Source organism: Leptodactylus fuscus, chromosome 10 (genome assembly GCF_031893055.1).
Source record: "Leptodactylus fuscus isolate aLepFus1 chromosome 10, aLepFus1.hap2, whole genome shotgun sequence".
NCBI classification, from domain to species: domain Eukaryota; kingdom Metazoa; phylum Chordata; class Amphibia; order Anura; family Leptodactylidae; genus Leptodactylus; species Leptodactylus fuscus.
In genome coordinates, this window is record NC_134274.1 from 4,899,758 (window position 1) to 4,917,064 (window position 17,307).

The 17,307-nt window shown below is 43.3% G+C and overlaps 1 protein-coding gene across 1 annotated transcript in view; it reads right to left on the minus strand.

Annotated features, from left to right (window-relative positions):
* SORCS3 (sortilin related VPS10 domain containing receptor 3) overlaps window positions 1-17,307 on the minus strand; it is a 329,278-nt gene that overhangs the window by 215,803 nt on the left and 96,168 nt on the right. The window contains exon 2 of the mRNA XM_075287996.1: window positions 2,060-2,127. Within this exon, the coding sequence (XP_075144097.1) occupies window positions 2,060-2,127 (68 nt within the window). The remainder of the gene's footprint in view (window positions 1-2,059; window positions 2,128-17,307) is intronic.

Genomic DNA, 17,307 nt, shown 5'->3' on the forward strand with positions numbered 1-17,307 from the left:
GCTGCGAGATTTTTGCTTTTTGGCATCTTTGCTTTACTGCCCATGACTTGAATCCTTGGGAGAGCGCTGCTTACTGGTAGTCCGGGTCAGTGAGGCGCAGCGAACGCTCTAATGAGAATTGGACGGAAAGAAAGAACAACAAGATAACGCTCATTAATTCGAAGGAAAAATAAAAAAAAAAAAATCCATAAAATCTTTTTTTTATTTTTTTTATTTCCACCATTGAAACTGTTTAGTAATTTATATAAATTGAGGGAATTTTCACAGCCGCGGCTTCTCGGTTTTCCTGAGTTTACAGCTTGTCTTCTGTCAGAGTCTTAAGGTCAGGTTGGCTGTTTTTGTGTTATGGAAGAAGACAGCTGGAAAGGAGAAAAATCCATAGTGTTTTATTCATGAATTCCTCCAAGTTCTATGGAACGGAAAGGGCCGGCAGGACGGACATCAATTAGTGGTGAGTGTCATCCAGAATATTCGTATCATCAGTGCCGGAGCCCGGGAGGACCAGGCCGTACCGCATAGAAAGATCTAGATAGTGTCATAGTACTATATGTACAATACAAGGGCTGGGTCATCAGAGTAACAGGATCCTCCCCTGGGGCCACTCTAATACTATAATGTGCCCCAGTAAGGGCAACGGTGAACTCCTACTTAAAAAAGCCACCTGCTCTTACATACTAATGGACCCCAAATACAAGAGGGTTGTAGCAAGGAGCTCGAAATGTAGGTGTCAATCACTTGTCATTATAATCTATTCTTTAAAAGCGGTACCATCCCCCCACACACACTTTAACAAAGCTCATTCTGTCTGTAAGGCATCCGACTATAGCAGAAGCTCTCCCCCATACAATCCCTATCCTCTGAGAGTCAAGACTAAGGCTAGTATTAGAGATCTGTGCACTAGCAACAATGTATCAATGTACAGAATCACTGGAAATGAAACATCTACATTATTTATTATTAAATTATTATTTACTTCTATCTATCTATCTATCTATCTCCTATCTATCTATCTATCTATCTATCTATCTATCTATCTATCTATCTCCTATCTATCTATCTATCTATCTATCTATCTATCGCCTATCTATCTATCTGTCTGCATGTCTGGGGGCATCTAACAAGCCCTAACAAATCACTGTATTACGTCGGGATCCCTGTCAGCTTGCAATATGCGGGAGCTGACTTTTTCCCATAGGAATGCATTGACCAGTGTTGATTGGCCGAATGCCATACAGAAGTACGGCATTCGGTCAATCAACGCTAGTTGTGCCGGAGGCCCGTCTGTGAGGAGGCGGAGTCTAAGATCGGACCAGAATGGAGACTGCTGTGGACCAATCTTAGACTCCGGCATAACCAGCGTTGATTGGCCGAATGCTGTACTCTGTATGGCATTCAGCCAATCAACGCTGGTCAATGCATTCCTATGGGAAAAAGTCAGCTCACGCATATCGCAAGCTGACAGGGATCCCGACATAATACAATGACTTGGGCATGTTAGATGCCCCCAGACAGGCTTCCCCTGCTGTCCCAGTTGCATTCCAGGGTGTTGGCATCATTACCTGGGGTGTCACAGTGGACTTGGTGACTTTCCTGAGTCGAAGAATGGGATCCCCTGAAACTAAGCATTTTTTCCCCATAGACTATAATGGGGTTCGATATTCGTTTGAATATTGAGGAGCTATTCGAAATGAATATCTAATATCCAATATTTTACTGTTCGCTCATCTCTACTATGTATCTATCTATTTACATCTATTGGCTTCTTCTTGTAGACTCTTTTATGGACAGAAAAATTGTTAAACTTTCAAAGACTTTTTATATATATATATATATATATATATATATATATATATATATATATATATATATATATTACTTCTATCTCTTCTGCCTGTCTTTCCTATATTGCACATAGAAGGTCAAACATCTGCCATGCTGGTACTTTCTACGCCCGATCTCCTGGCACTTACACCCCTACATGTGAGAGTTAATAGAAAAGAAGCAGAATCCTATAAACCACCTTTACCATTTGCTGTGCGTGTGCAGTTTGTGTCCTTACCTCCAGAGGGAGCTCTCCGTCACACTCCCCAGGTTGAAATCGTACAGCTTTGTCAGAATTAGAATCACCTAAAAGAAAAAGAGAAAAAACCCGTCAACCTCAGATTCTTCAGATCTTGGCACATGAGCATTAATGCTGAGAAATAAAGGAGATCAGATCCCACATAAGAGAGAAATGTGTCTTAGTAGATATTCCTAGGACCGGAGGCATGTGTTCTAATCCTCCAGACGCTCGCTATCTGACATGTGAGACGTCTGGAGGAATCAATTAAACACTGCTAATTCTCTTTACATTTCTACACGTCTGAATGCAAACGCCGCTCCTCACATCCAGCCGCTGAATCGATGGCTGAAAAAGTTAACCAAAACCCCAGAAAGAGAAGATCCTGAGATCCAAATGGGCCCTTCCATGGTGGTGCTGACTTATATGACCCAAACACTTGATCAATGATGGTTAACAATGCAATTCCTCAGAAACAATCCCTGCAAAACTTCTCGCTCACCGGCAGCTCAACCAGGGCTTGCCCGTTTTCCTACAAGAGCCCCACAGCACCCACATGGCCTGGCTCTGAGAAATCAATTCTGTGCACTAATCTATGTCTAAGATAGGATCTAAGGATAGTAAGAGTGACACAGGAACTAAGAAAATACCAAAAAAGAGAATTCCTGCATCATGTCCCACCCCTGAGGAGCACCATGCCCCACCCCCAAGGATGAGGGCTAATACTTACACAGTCATCAGTAAATAAATCTTAATTATGATAGAATGAAAACTTTGCATGTACTTTCCTGTTCATCATTTACTTCCAGAGGATGAAAAATGTGTCATGTTATAATCAAACAGGTGTAAGGTTATAACTAGCGGTGCCCCTGTATTATCACATGACCAGGGCAAGGAAGTAGCAGAAGCTGATATCTTAATTAAACATGAAGAATTAGAACTAGTTATATATGTTTTCATCAGACAAAGACTTTGTTAAAATCAGAAGACATTCATGTTCTGCTAATACTTATTATTATACTCCAGAGCTGCGCTCACTATTCTGCTGGTACAGTCACTGTGTACATACATTACATTACTTATCCTATTATAAGAATATTGTCACATAGATGACCACCTCTAGGGGGCGCTGCTTTTACTTTTAGCCATGGATTGTATGCAAGTATCTAGTTATCAGCCCACAAAGTTCCTTCACCCCGTGTCCCGTCTTGCAGTTTGCAGCCTGTGAATGTCACCAGTATTTACATCTTCTTCCTCTCCCCTCGGCTGTCATCATCTTCCCGCACCCTGCCTGTAGATTGCATGTGAATGGGTCCCTACGTTGCGCTCAATGTCTCTACCTTTGCTATAATCTCCAGGCAGGCGAGCAGTGAAGGAGAGGCGGATACTTGGTATGTGAAGCCAAACGCGGGTCCCAGGCCGTAAAGCTGAGTTATTGACAAGATCTCACAGATGTGAAATCTGTAAATGTCCACAGAAAGTTGCCAATTCCTTTCTCGTCGGGTCCCTGATCGGCCATAATGAATCAGTGACAGATGCTGGGGGCATTTATCCTTTAAACGGAGGCTGCCTCTCAGCTTAACCTTATTTCCCAGGAGAAGAGTTTCCGAAAAAAAACATGAGGCGGCTGACAGCTGAAGTGATGGAGCGTCGCCTGGATTGCTGGTGCTTAGCATAGGTCATGTGGTGTCAATCCATAAGTCAATACTATAGAGCTGCGGGTAAAAAATAAGAATGTAATGATCCTTAAAGCAGCAAACACCTGATGGGCCGAGAGCGCGGCCCGGCCATACCTGAGCCATGGAGAATATCATAGTCTCTATTAGGCTTTACAGCAGCTTCCTGGCATTGTGCACAATAACTCCATGTCATGGGCTTTGTAATGCCACAAGATCTTTGCTAAGTGTTTGGCCAAATGTCCACTCTTGGAGTGTCGGGTCTACTAACGCTCTACCCAGACCCTATATATACTCACCAGTCACTTGCATATATAATCATGGCAATGTACATAGTTGATATAGTCAGTTCATGTGATTGGTATTCCTTTTAGGGTGTCACTGTTTTAGGGTTCCTGTTCTTTTATTGGGTTCCTTAGAATCTCGTCTGTTCTTGTGACTCCCTGTTGTTCGGGTCCTGTGGCTGTCACTGTTATCAAAGGAATTGGAGCTGTCACTACTCTATTGATCTTGTGGCTGTTACTAGAATTCAGATCCTGTTGCTGCCAATGTTAAAGGGGTCCTTCAGTTACTACTGCCCCCTGGCTCTTATGGCTGTCATTATAGGATAAAATATTCTGAAGGTCCTGTAACTATCACTGCTCTCTGGTCTATTATGCAGATTCTGTGGCCACACTCTAAACAATTCTGGAGAACGGTCACTGCTACTGGAGAAGTACTGTATTACCTCTCAATGAATAATCCAAAAATATAGGTATTTTAGGCTCTTTATCATGGATTAAACCATCAATGCAATTTACGCTAATACAGCCCCCCCCCCCCTCCCAATCCATGTACCATGTACCCTTATCCATTGTACTACTGGTTTGACCACTGAACCAGTTTCCCTCCTCATTGTGAGCAGTTGTGAGATTCCTCTGCAGATACAGTAGGGGACAGGTAGATACCTAACTTTTGCCGGTACCCCTGCTGGTTTAGTGTTTGCATCTTGTCAGTTTCTAAGTTTTCCATTTTCTGCCTCATTCTTTGCTGGAGAAGGGAAATATATTTCAGGAGTGTGACAATTCCTATTTTTACATATAGCAATTAGAGCAGATTGGGCAGAGCGCGGCATAAATACTTTACACGGTCAGGCGGTATTAATATTTATGGCATCTTACGATCTATGGGACCCAATGGGCCGCCTGAGTGATATACAAGGAAATGCAAAGCAAGGAGTCGCTGCCCACCTAGGATTTACACTTGGTAACTTGTATATTTTGACCCCCATCTGACATTTGGTTTTCCACATGATAAACTTGCATCTGAGGCTCTAACTATATATTCTGCATGAAAATAAATTGTGCGTTAATGACTTGGCCCCTGCTCAAGACGTATTAATGGCCATCATTAAGCATGGGAACATTCTGTATGGCTCGCTACAGTATCTTTAATTTCCAGCACAAGCTGCAGGTCTGGTTTGCTGGATTCTAAATTTACACGTATTATACATGGGAGGAACGGAGACAATGAGCCTCATTTACAAGCAAATAATGCACTTACCAACATGCAAATACTGTCTCGAGTGTCTTGCCTGCTAATGAACCCTGTATTGAAGAAGGTGATAAGGAACATGAAATGAGGAGGCTTAATGAGCATTTTCCAGGAGACAGCTACATATTATAACATGCATTCGTGAATGAAATGTGAGAACAACAGTGAAGACTGACACAGAGGCAGTAATTTAGCTATAGCAGAAACGGGGGTGCCAAAAAGCGCCATTATAAAGGGAGTGCTGTGATGTAGTGTGAGTGTGACCTTTCACCATTTCCACCACCTCCAACTTTTTGCACCCATTTATAGACGGAGCTCCACAGATTCTGGCACAGTTTGAATTTTTTCTGTAGCCCTCACCATTCCTGAGCAATCAATGCTGTCAGGTAGACAGGCCTGAATGGAGAAGGTAGTCAGGGACCGCCCACCTGACAGTAGGGAGCCTAGTTAGTATACTAGGTGCTGAAACTAACTAATGATTACTCAGGAACGGTGGGGTCTAGAGAGAAAATTCCAACTGTGCCAGAATCAGTGGAGCACAGCCAATGGAAAGAAGTAAAGAGGTGGTAAAAGTGAAAAGCCCTTCGAACCTTTATTATGGTGGTGCTTCAGGGAAATTGGACCCTTAATGCCGGGTTTACTTCTAGAAACCCCTCCACATCAATCTGCAGGTTGTTCGCAGTATGACATCTCAGGCCTATTGACTTCAATGGAACTGAGCTGCAGTACCAACCTGTATATAAGCAAGGCGCTGTTTCTCTAATTTGGGATGATGTTCTATACGGTGACTCAACCTCTTCCAATGATCCTGGTCTACATTCAATTCATCTAGACGCATAATCTAATGCAAAACCCAGAAGCAGCGAACACGGTGACAAAGGATTGAAACCCATAAGCCGAGAGCGATGCAGGATGGAAGGCGAATCCGTGATAAATCAGCCTCCGCCTCTTTCCTTTGTTAGCACTTTCGGATTCTGTGAGACCTTTCAGGCCTATAAAATTTTACTATGAAGGAAAATGACTTTAGTTCATTAAACTCTATCTAAAGATCCTGCCAACTTTAAATTAGTGGAAGTGCTTTACATCTGTGGAGGAGACAGATGAGGCTTTGTCTCCAGGGTAGACGTCGTCTTAGGTGGTGGAAGGGAGAGAGTACAAGGGGAGGTGTATGGTAAGGTGTAGAGGAGGAAGAGGAGGCAATGCTTCATGGAGGGAACGCCCGCTGTGACTGTACTGTGCAGACAGATGATGGACCAGCACTTAACCACTCCACAAATATTCCATAGCTCAGCAATCCCGCTGCGGAGTCACATAGTCCATCACTGCTGCCGTCTGTACTCGTGTATAATGCACTTAATAGCTAGCACTGTGCAAAACACAGCTCTGAACCCGCAGACCCCATAGAGAGGTGAAATGTAGTGAAGTGATAAACTATGTAACCCAATATATCCATAACAAAGACTAATATACTGTGGACCTCAACTGCTGGCAACGAATGAGAGATACTAACCCGGTACAAAGCTATCCCTGCCTGGACTCCAGACTGATACATTGTAGGAAACTAGTACAGAACTAGTCTTATTGTCAGCTGAGAAGTGGAGACAAATGTATCCAGTCTAGATAACGCTCTGTGAGCTCAACAGCCTGAACCTCAGGCTGATACATTGTAGGAAACTAGTACATAGTGTGAAGTGGACAGAGGTATAGTGTGGGAGAACCGTTATTTTTCCCCAAGACTGTTGCAGTTTGCACAGGCGTTTAGCTTGTAGGTCCCGGACTGGAGTAAAGGTTCGGGCCAGTCCTGCAGGGCAATCCCTTCCAGGCTTGGGAATAGACCAGCAGAGCCCTGTAAGTAGCATAAGTGTGCTGGTTAGTGAGAGAGAGGAGAGAGACTGAAAAACACACTCAACCAGTCTGAGAAAGCTCTGCCAAAAAGGACACTGTTGATGGGCCGGGTATGTGTACCCCTTGTTTACTTGTGATCCTTGTTTGTTAAGAGGTCAGCAGTAGGCTGACCCCCTGGTTAGTGAGGGAATAACTTGTTTAGTAAGCCGCTGGAGAGGTGTAGGGCTTTATTTTCTTTTGTTTGTTTTGACATGCTGAGCTGCTGAGCAGCACTACCTGTACCTGTAAGCTTGTCTGCTGCTATAAAGACCACTTTTGGGAAAGAAACCAGAGCTTCTGAATCCCCCGTACATCACAATAGCTAGTCTTATTGTCAGCTGAGAAGTGCAGACAAATGTATCCAGCCTAGACAACGCTCTGTGAGCTAAACAACCTGGACTCCAGACTGATACATTGTATCAAACTAGTACATAGCTAGTCTTACTGTCAGCTGAGAAGTGGAGACAAATGTATCCAGTCTAGACAATGCTCTGTGTGCTAGACACATCTGGAGCACTGCACAGTTTGCACTGACAGTTTTCTATAGTGTATTAGTCTGTAGTCCAGGCTGCTTAGCTCACAGAGCATTGTCTACATTGGATACAATTGTGGCAGAACAAGTAGACCCAATACTAGACACAAATGACAAACCAACTTTTAGGAACAAAACAGCCTTATTCTCTCCCCTTATACCACCCCGACATAAAATAGCACTGACTGTTTGTTTGGTTCAATGTTTCTATTTTCAGCCCCTACAATCTTCAGGGGGTAGTACAAGGGAAAAGAAATGGCACAAATGAGAAAGCACTGGCCGTACAAGGTAGATATTTACTCTACAGTCTGTCATAAGAAATCGACAGGAAACTTTCACATCACCTTCCCTGGCTCAGCAGAAAACTGCAGGAGCTGAGCTAAGAGCAATGCACTCTTCATCATCAGCAACCTGAGAGTGGACTTAGAATGACCCTCAGCAGGAGGAGGAAGAGTCCACTCATTGTACAGAGACTACAGGCTCCTCTGCTGCAGAGAAGAGTCCGCTCATTGTACAGAGACTACAGGCTCCTCTGCTGCAGAGAAGAGTCCGCTCATTGTACAGAGACTACAGGCTCCTCTGCTGCAGAGAAGAGTCCGCTCATTGTACAGAGACTACAGGCTCCTCTGCTGCAGGGAAGAGTCCGCTCATTGTACAGAGACTACAGGCTCCTCTGCTGCAGAGAAGAGTCCGCTCATTGTACAGAGACTACAGGCTCCTCTGCTGCAGAGAAGAGTCTGCTCATTGTACAGAGACTACAGGCTCTTCTGCTGCAGGGAAGAGTCTGCTCATTGTACAGAGACTACAGGCTCCTCTGCTGCAGAGAAGAGTCCGCTCATTGTACAGAGACTACAGGCTCCTCTGCTGCAGAGAAGAGTCCGCTCATTGTACAGAGACTACAGGCTCTTCTGCTGCAGGGAAGAGTCCGCTCATTGTACAGAGACTACAGGCTCCTCTGCTGCAGGGAAGAGTCCGCTCATTGTACAGAGACTACAGGCTCCTCTGCTGCAGAGAAGAGTCCGCTCATTGTACAGAGACTACAGGCTCCTCTGCTGCAGGGAAGAGTCCGCTCATTGTACAGAGACTAAAGGCTCCTCTGCTGCAGGGAAGAGTCCGCTCATTGTACAGAGACTACAGGCTCCTCTGCTGCAGAGAAGAGTCTGCTCATTGTACAGAGACTACAGGCTCCTCTGCTGCAGGGAAGAGTCCGCTCATTGTACAGAGACTACAGGCTCCTCTGCTGCAGAGAAGAGTCCGCTCATTGTACAGAGACTACAGGCTCCTCTGCTGCAGAGAAGAGTCCGCTCATTGTACAGAGACTACAGGCTCCTCTGCTGCAGAGAAGAGTCCGCTCATTGTACAGAGACTACAGGCTCCTCTGCTGCAGAGAAGAGTCTGCTCATTGTACAGAGACTACAGGCTCCTCTGCTGCAGAGAAGAGTCTGCTCATTGTACAGAGACTACAGGCTCCTCTGCTGCAGGGAAGAGTCCGCTCATTGTACAGAGACTACAGGCTCCTCTGCTGCAGAGAAGAGTCTGCTCATTGTACAGAGACTACAAGCTCCTCTGCTGCAGAGAAGAGTCCGCTCATTGTATAGAGACTACAGGCTCCTCTGCTGCAGAGAGGAGTATTGTATAGAGGCTACAGAGAAGAGTCTGCTTATTGTACAGAGACTACAAGCTCCTCTGCTGCAGAGAGGAGTCCGCTCATTGTATAGAGGCTGCAGAGAAGAGCCCGCTTATTGTACAGAGACTACAGGCTCCTCTGCTGCAGAGAAGAGTCTGCTCATTGTACAGAGACTACAGGCTCCTCTGCTACAGGGAAGAGTCTGCTCATTGTACAGAGACTACAGGCTCCTCTGCTGCAGAGAAGAGTCTGCTCATTGTACAGAGACTACAAGCTCCTCTGCTGCAGAGAAGAGTCCGCTCATTGTACAGAGACTACAGGCTCCTCTGCTGCAGAGAAGAGTCTGCTCATTGTACAGAGACTACAGGCTCCTCTGCTACAGGGAAGAGTCTGCTCATTGTACAGAGACTACAGGCTCCTCTGCTACAGGGAAGAGTCTGCTCATTGTACAGAGACTACAAGCTCCTCTGCTGCAGAGAAGAGTCCGCACAGTGTACAGAGACTACAGGCTCCTCTGTTGCTGCTACACCTGGAGAAAGTAACAATGCAGAGTTTTACAAACCTGATGGTGGAGCAGAGCTGAGTGTGTACAGATTAAGTTCAGTTTAGACATCAAACTGGTATATGACCTAGTATACAAGCACAACATGGACAAAATGTTACAAAAAAAATCCTTTCCATAAAATATAGAGAGATACAGACAGATAGATAGACAGACAGACAGATAGATGGTAGACTGATCTGACCCCAGACTAACAAACAGCCCTGAGTGTTAAGAATATGTTCTATGAAGTTTTGAGAATCACGAATATAAAATACGCCATGATCAGAGACCGCACTGAATATAAAGGAGCAAGAACTAAAGGCAAATCCCAGAAAAGATGTAAACCGCGGAGCGCACAATAGTAATCTACGAGGATGAATGAGACATCAGACACCAAATGGAAAATAAAAGGGTTTTTAAGCAGATCAGGAGGAGGCGCTGGCGGCGTGTAAGACTCGACAGGAGTCTCTTGACCCAGATGCAGCGTGCAGTGTAATTCTGCTCTGCGGGGGAACAAGCCATAAAATAGTTTATTGTAGGATGTCACATGAGATCTGATCACTTTAGAAAGTTCTGAGAGGACACAAAAGAAAGATGCGGTAAAATAGGAAGAATGGTATTATAGGGGTATATAACAATCAGCTACTCAGGACTGGAAAAATAAGGCTGTATTGTAGAAATAGCGCCACACCCATCCATAGGTTGCGTCTGGTACTGCAGCTCAGCTCCAGGGATGCATATGATCCTCTGTATCTGAAGGAAGATGAGGTTGTGTGGTGGACAGTATACGGTATATCACAATGCTATACAGTACGGCCTTGTATATTCACAAGAACATTTATTTTCAAGCTTGGATCTCATCCAGATCTCATCCATTTTCCTTTCTACTTATACACCTGAAGATCTGACTGGTTGTAAAGCAACTGGCTATAGCAGGAGCCCTCCCCCGCTGTTCTGCCTGCAGCCCTCTAAGCCACGCCCATTTAATATGGCCACCCTCTATTCGTTAACAATGGCTGTGGGCTTTTAAGAAATGATCATTAACGTCTAGCTAGCTAAAGATGGATACGGTAGGATAAAAGATAAATTAAATATAATTTCCATTTGTTTCCTCTCTTACAGATCCACGTCTTCAGGAATAAATATCCTCTGCTGAACATGACTTGGCATTTCAGCCTGAATCCGGTCCGGAGTCGTCCCCTACACTGGTCATACTAAGAACAAAGAGGTAAGCAATACATTTCTGTCTTCCTGCAGCCGCCACCAGAGGGAGCTCTATGTTAGTATACTATATCTTAGTATATAATGAGCTCCCCCTAGTGGGGACCCAGGCAGGAGGTTTGTGCAGGGCGGCTGCAGTCAGTTTGGGGCTTTGGGGTCCAGATGGTGAACAAAACTCATTTTGTTACTCACAAACCTGATTTGTTACCGGGGAGGATGAATTGCGCAGAGGATTTCAGCGTCCCGGAGCGCTGCGCTGTCAGACACTTAGGCCATAAGCAATGCTCTCCGTGATTGCCACTAGATCATACCATACAACCATAAAAAGAAAATGAATTGGGGAGGTTTCCGGGGAAAACAAGAATAATGACACCAACTGTATGAAAAATTATAGATGAAGTGACAAATTCTATTACCAGACAAAGAGATGAGTTTCCCGAAGCGCCATCCTATAGCTCAGGGCGGCGAAGGGTTCACATATTTGTATTTGTGTTATGGCGTTACCCAGAAGTCTGTGCGCCTCTTCTCCTCGCAGCGTAACCTGCACGTTTAACAACATCTCGCAGATTAAATCTCCATAAAATCTTAAGTGACTTCTCCGATACTTTGTGTTACTTCTTTACTGCTGATATTAAGTTACATTCTGTGTTCTGCTCCGGTGACATCCAAAGCTGCGTTCAGGGGATCCATCCAAGGCTTGGTTCACGCTAGCGTCACCACCTTGTTGTTCAGGTCCTTCACGGGAACAGAACAACAGAGACAGACTGATAAAGCAGCGGTGCTGCTTTGAATGTGACTGGAGTATACTGTATATATAATGAGTGCCACAAAATCGGTAAATTAGATGAATTGCAATAGGCTTAATACACTGCTTTGGGTTTAGGTGGAGGGTCCCTTGAATAAAATCCGATGTTTTGAGATCAGTCCGGTTCCCTCATCTGACCCACATTTACCTTGCAGTAATAAGGAACATATCTGGTGGTCTAGGATTGTGAAGGGTTAAAGGTACGATCCAGAAGAGACTTGTGGTCATACGACTGGTGGTTCTAGAATATTTGGTAATGTGATGTGGGCTGGTGCAGTGAAGGGGTTAACAATACCATCCCTTCTGGTTTAGAGCAATGAAAGGATTTCTGGCTACATACCTGGTGGTCTAGGGTGGTAAAGGGGATGGTTATAATGCTTATGATAATCTACAGCGATGAAGGGGTTCACGATGACGTCTTAGATAGCTTAGGGCGGACAATGACTTAATTCTAACATTTAGAGAAGTGGTCTAGGGCAGTGAAGGGGTTAATGATAACATCCTTGGAATCTAGGGCAGTGAAGAGGTTAATGATAACATCCTTGGAATCTAGGGTGGTAAAGGGGATGGTTATTATGCTCATGATAATCTACAGCGATGAAGGAGTTAATGATGACGTCCTAGATAGCTTAGGGCAGGCAATGACTAAATTCTAACATCTAGAGAAGTGGTCTAGGGCAGTGAAGAGGTTAATGATAACATCCTTGTAATCTAGGGCAGTGAAGGGGTTAAGGATAATGGCTTGGATAATCTAGGGCAGTGAAAGGGTTAAGGATAACCTCCTTGACCATCTAGGTCTGTAAAGAAGATAACGATAAGCTATCATTGATCTTGTAGGGCAGTGAAGGGGTTAATGATCACATCCCTGGTGGTCTAGTGTGGTTAAGGGTGACTTTTATGGAAGTGAAGGGGTTAATGATAACATCTAGAGAATTCGTCTATGATATCAAGTACTTCTGGTTACATTCTTGGTGGTCTAGGGCTATAAAGGGGTTATTGAGAACATCCTTGGTAATGTAGGGCAGTGGAGGGGTTAATGATGGCATCCCTGGTGGTCTGGGCCAATGAAGAGGCAAATATTCCTGGTGGTCTAGGCCGGCTAGTCATTGGGGCAGTAAAGGGTTAACTACATCTAGTGAAGGCCCCGAAATCCAGGCAGTTAGAGGAGACATGTGAAAGGGGGCACATACTTTTGGTAGCTCATTTGCATTTGTGCAGCCTATTGTTCCCTGTTATCAGCCTGCTGCGGGGTCTGACACCTCCTTGATTCCGTCTGGTGTCTTTGGGGTGTCGGGCGTTGCTGCATCGCCCCTTTATATCCCCAGTATCCGGGGTCTGGCTGCCTTATAGCGCTGTATGAGCATATACGTATCCAGTGTCCGCCGGCGCCGCCATTACCATACGACATTAGAGGCCGCCCCTCCGCAGATGAGATCAGATGTGACATCTATTTGCATATTTGTCTCCAGGAACATTGTCAGGACAAGGCGGCAGGAGACTGGTGAAGGAAAAACTCAAAGAACATTTTCCCACAGGACATGTAGCGATTAATCTGCCGCGGAAACAAAACAGAAATAGTCCTCGTCCTCGCCGGCGAGCTGGCGGCGTCATCAACCCAACGAAGGGATGTAAGGGAGCGGAAAAAAGTGACAGCCCCGAACGTTACCACCGAAATCCCCAAAACTAACACAAGATCTTAGAGCAGCCCTCATGTTACTAGATATTCTGATCAGTTGTATCTTAGATCTGTTCCTGGGAAAGCTGGGTGATAGCGATAGATAGATAGATAGATAGATAGATAGATAGATAGGAGATAGATAGATAGATAGGAGATAGATAGATAGATAGATAGATAGATAGATAGATAGATAGATAGGAGATAGATAGATAGATAGATAGATAGATAGATAGATAGATAGATAGGAGATAGATAGATAGATAGATAGATAGATAGGAGATAGATAGATAGATAGATAGATAGGAGATAGATAGATAGATAGATAGATAGATAGATAGATAGATAGATAGATAGATAGGAGATAGATAGATAGGAGATAGATAGATAGATAGATAGGAGATAGGAGATAGATAGATAGATAGATAGATAGATAGATAGGATATAGATAGATAGGATATAGATAGATAGATAGATAGATAGATAGATAGATAGATAGATAGATAGGAGATAGATAGATAGATAGATAGATAGATAGATAGATAGATAGGAGATAGATAGATAGATAGATAGATAGATAGATAGATAGATAGATAGGAGATAGATAGATAGATAGATAGATAGATAGATAGATAGATAGGAGATAGATAGATAGATAGATAGATAGATAGATAGGAGATAGATAGATAGATAGATAGATAGATAGATAGATAGGAGATAGATAGATAGATAGATAGATAGATAGATAGATAGATAGATAGATAGGAGATAGATAGATAGATAGATAGATAGATAGATAGATAGATAGGAGATAGATAGATAGATAGATAGATAGATAGATAGATAGGAGATAGATAGATAGGAGATAGATAGATAGATAGATAGATAGATAGATAGATAGGAGATAGATAGATAGATAGATAGATAGATAGGAGATAGATAGGAGATAGATAGATAGATAGATAGATAGATAGATAGATAGGAGATAGATAGATAGGAGATAGATAGATAGATAGATAGATAGATAGATAGATAGGAGATAGATAGATAGATAGATAGATAGATAGATAGATAGGAGATAGATAGATAGGAGATAGATAGATAGATAGATAGATAGATAGGAGATAGATAGATAGATAGATAGATAGGAGATAGATAGGAGATAGATAGATAGATAGATAGATAGATAGATAGATAGATAGATCGATCGATCACTGGGACACCAAATAATAAGCGTGTTGTTGGCACCGATGATCCCCGTCAGATCCGCTTGAGGAGAACTCTGTGACTTCTGGCTCCTTCATAGCTCTCGTTGTTTTAGAATTTTGCAACAAATTAGATTTTGTTTTTCCCGACATGTTTAAAAGTAGCAAACTGCCAATTTGGATTAAAGGTGTTTTCCCCTCCAGTGTGTCAGCACTGCCTGGAGCAGATCAGATAATATGCAGATGCCTGTACACAATGGACTGAGGGTTTGCTCTGTTTACACAGATAGATAACAGACCTGGCTTTATCAGCCTTCTGCCAAGAGCAGTATAATATAGTATGTGAACATAAATTCATAACAGTCGTGAAGCCATGTCATTTACCAGGATACAAAGTAGCCAATGTGTTACTCCAGGTTACAAACTATCTATGTGCCAAGTTTGATCCCAATCCGTTCAGCCTTCTTTGGGTGATTGAGGAACAAACATCCAAACACACAAACTTTCACATGTATAATATTCATAGGATTTTGAGTCCATCCCTGACTATTACTAATATAATGATAGGTGATTCCTCAGGCAAGCCCGACAGGAGTGGAGGGGTAGGGAGTAAGCGCACACCAAAATATGATCTTGAACAGTTTATTAAACATGACGCGTTTCAAGCACCTGCCCTTTCTCAAGTGTGATAATATTAGATGTTACCATTATAAAGTCCGGAATGTCCCACAAAACATGAGCCCTCCATAAAATTGTTCCAGCAGGAAGGAGATTAATTTCCTTCTAATTTGCTAAATTTTCCTTTCTGTGACCACAATCCCATGCCGGGCTCCTCCGGGGATGAGATACGTCTCTGCACCGAATCTAAGCTGTCCGCGGCCATGATAAAATATGAAGGATAATCTTCCTAATGTGAGATAAATGGCGAGTTCAGATAAGTAGGCGAGAAATCAGTGTGATGATGGGAATGGCTGGAGGTAAGTGGCTTATTACACGTCTAGTAATGGAGAAATTATAATTAAATCGGATCCGCCGTAATAGCCGTAATGTCTCCGACGCCTCGTCATCTTCAGGCTCAATCTCTTTGATTGTTGATTACGGAGCTAAAATTAAACCCCATAAGAACTTCCTTTGGATATGGAGACAATAGGAATATACTTAAAGGGAAAGGGAACAATAAAGAATTAGGAAACACATGGCTTATTTTTTCAAAAACAGCTCCCCATCTGTCCGCTGGTTGTCTGGGGTATTGCAGCTCACTTGAATTCTCTTCCTCTGCAGCATCAAATGCAAACCAATCCCTTTAAATGCTAATTAATCTGTAGCAATAGGGAGGGGCAGATACTACAATATATAGGACTGTTACAGAGGCGGAGTCCAATATGACTTTGCTCTGAGGTTGTCCTTTCATAGCCCCGCCCCTGCTTAAAGTGCACTGAATAAATGAAAAATTGCAAAATGAATCAATATAAAAGCAAAAAATGTAATAACCTTCCGTATCAGGACTGAGAGGAGAAAGACTGAGACCAAAAATCACAAGAATTGTCCAAAACACGGAGGTCAAAAAACTAGAAGTCTGATGTAGGTGAAAGTGATTACTAAAGATCTTCTATAGCTGTGAATTAGCCAACAGCAGAATTATAAAAGCAGCTCTGAGGAACAGTAAAGGACACCAAAATGACTGCACCAGCAGAATAGTGAGCGCAGCTCTGGAGTATAATACAGGATAAGTAATGTAATGAATGTACACAGTGACTGTACCAGCAGAATAGTGAGCGCAGCTCTGGAGTATAATACAGGATAAGTAATGTATGTACACAGTGACTGTACCAGCAGAATAGTGAGCGCAGCTCTGGAGTATAATACAGGATAAGTAATGTAATGAATGTACACAGTGACTGCACCAGCAGAATAGTGAGCGCAGCTCTGGAGTATAATACAGGATAAGTAATGTAATGTATGTACACAGTGACTGCACCAGCAGAATAGTGAGCGCAGCTCTGGAGTATAATACAGGATAAGTAATGTAATGTATGTACACAGTGACTGCACCAGCAGAATAGTGAGCGCAGCTCTGGAGTATAATACAGGATAAGTAATGTAATGAATGTACACAGTGACTGCACCAGCAGAATAGTGAGCGCAGCTCTGGAGTATAATACAGGATAAGTAATGTAATGTATGTACACAGTGACTGCACCAGCAGAATAGTGAGCGCAGCTCTGGAGTATAATACAGGATAAGTAATGTAATGTATGTACACAGTGACTGCACCAGTAGAATAGTGAGCGCAGCTCTGGAGTATAATACAGGATAAGTAATGTATGTACACAGTGACTGTACCAGCAGAATAGTGAGTGCAGCTCTGGGGTATAATACAGGATAAGTAATGTAATGTATGTACACAGTGACTGCACCAGCAGAATAGTGAGCGCAGCTCTGGGGTATAATACAGGATAAGTAATGTAATGTATGTACACAGTGACTGTACCAGCAGAATAGTGAGCGCAGCTCTGGAGTATAATACAGGATAAGTAATGTAATGG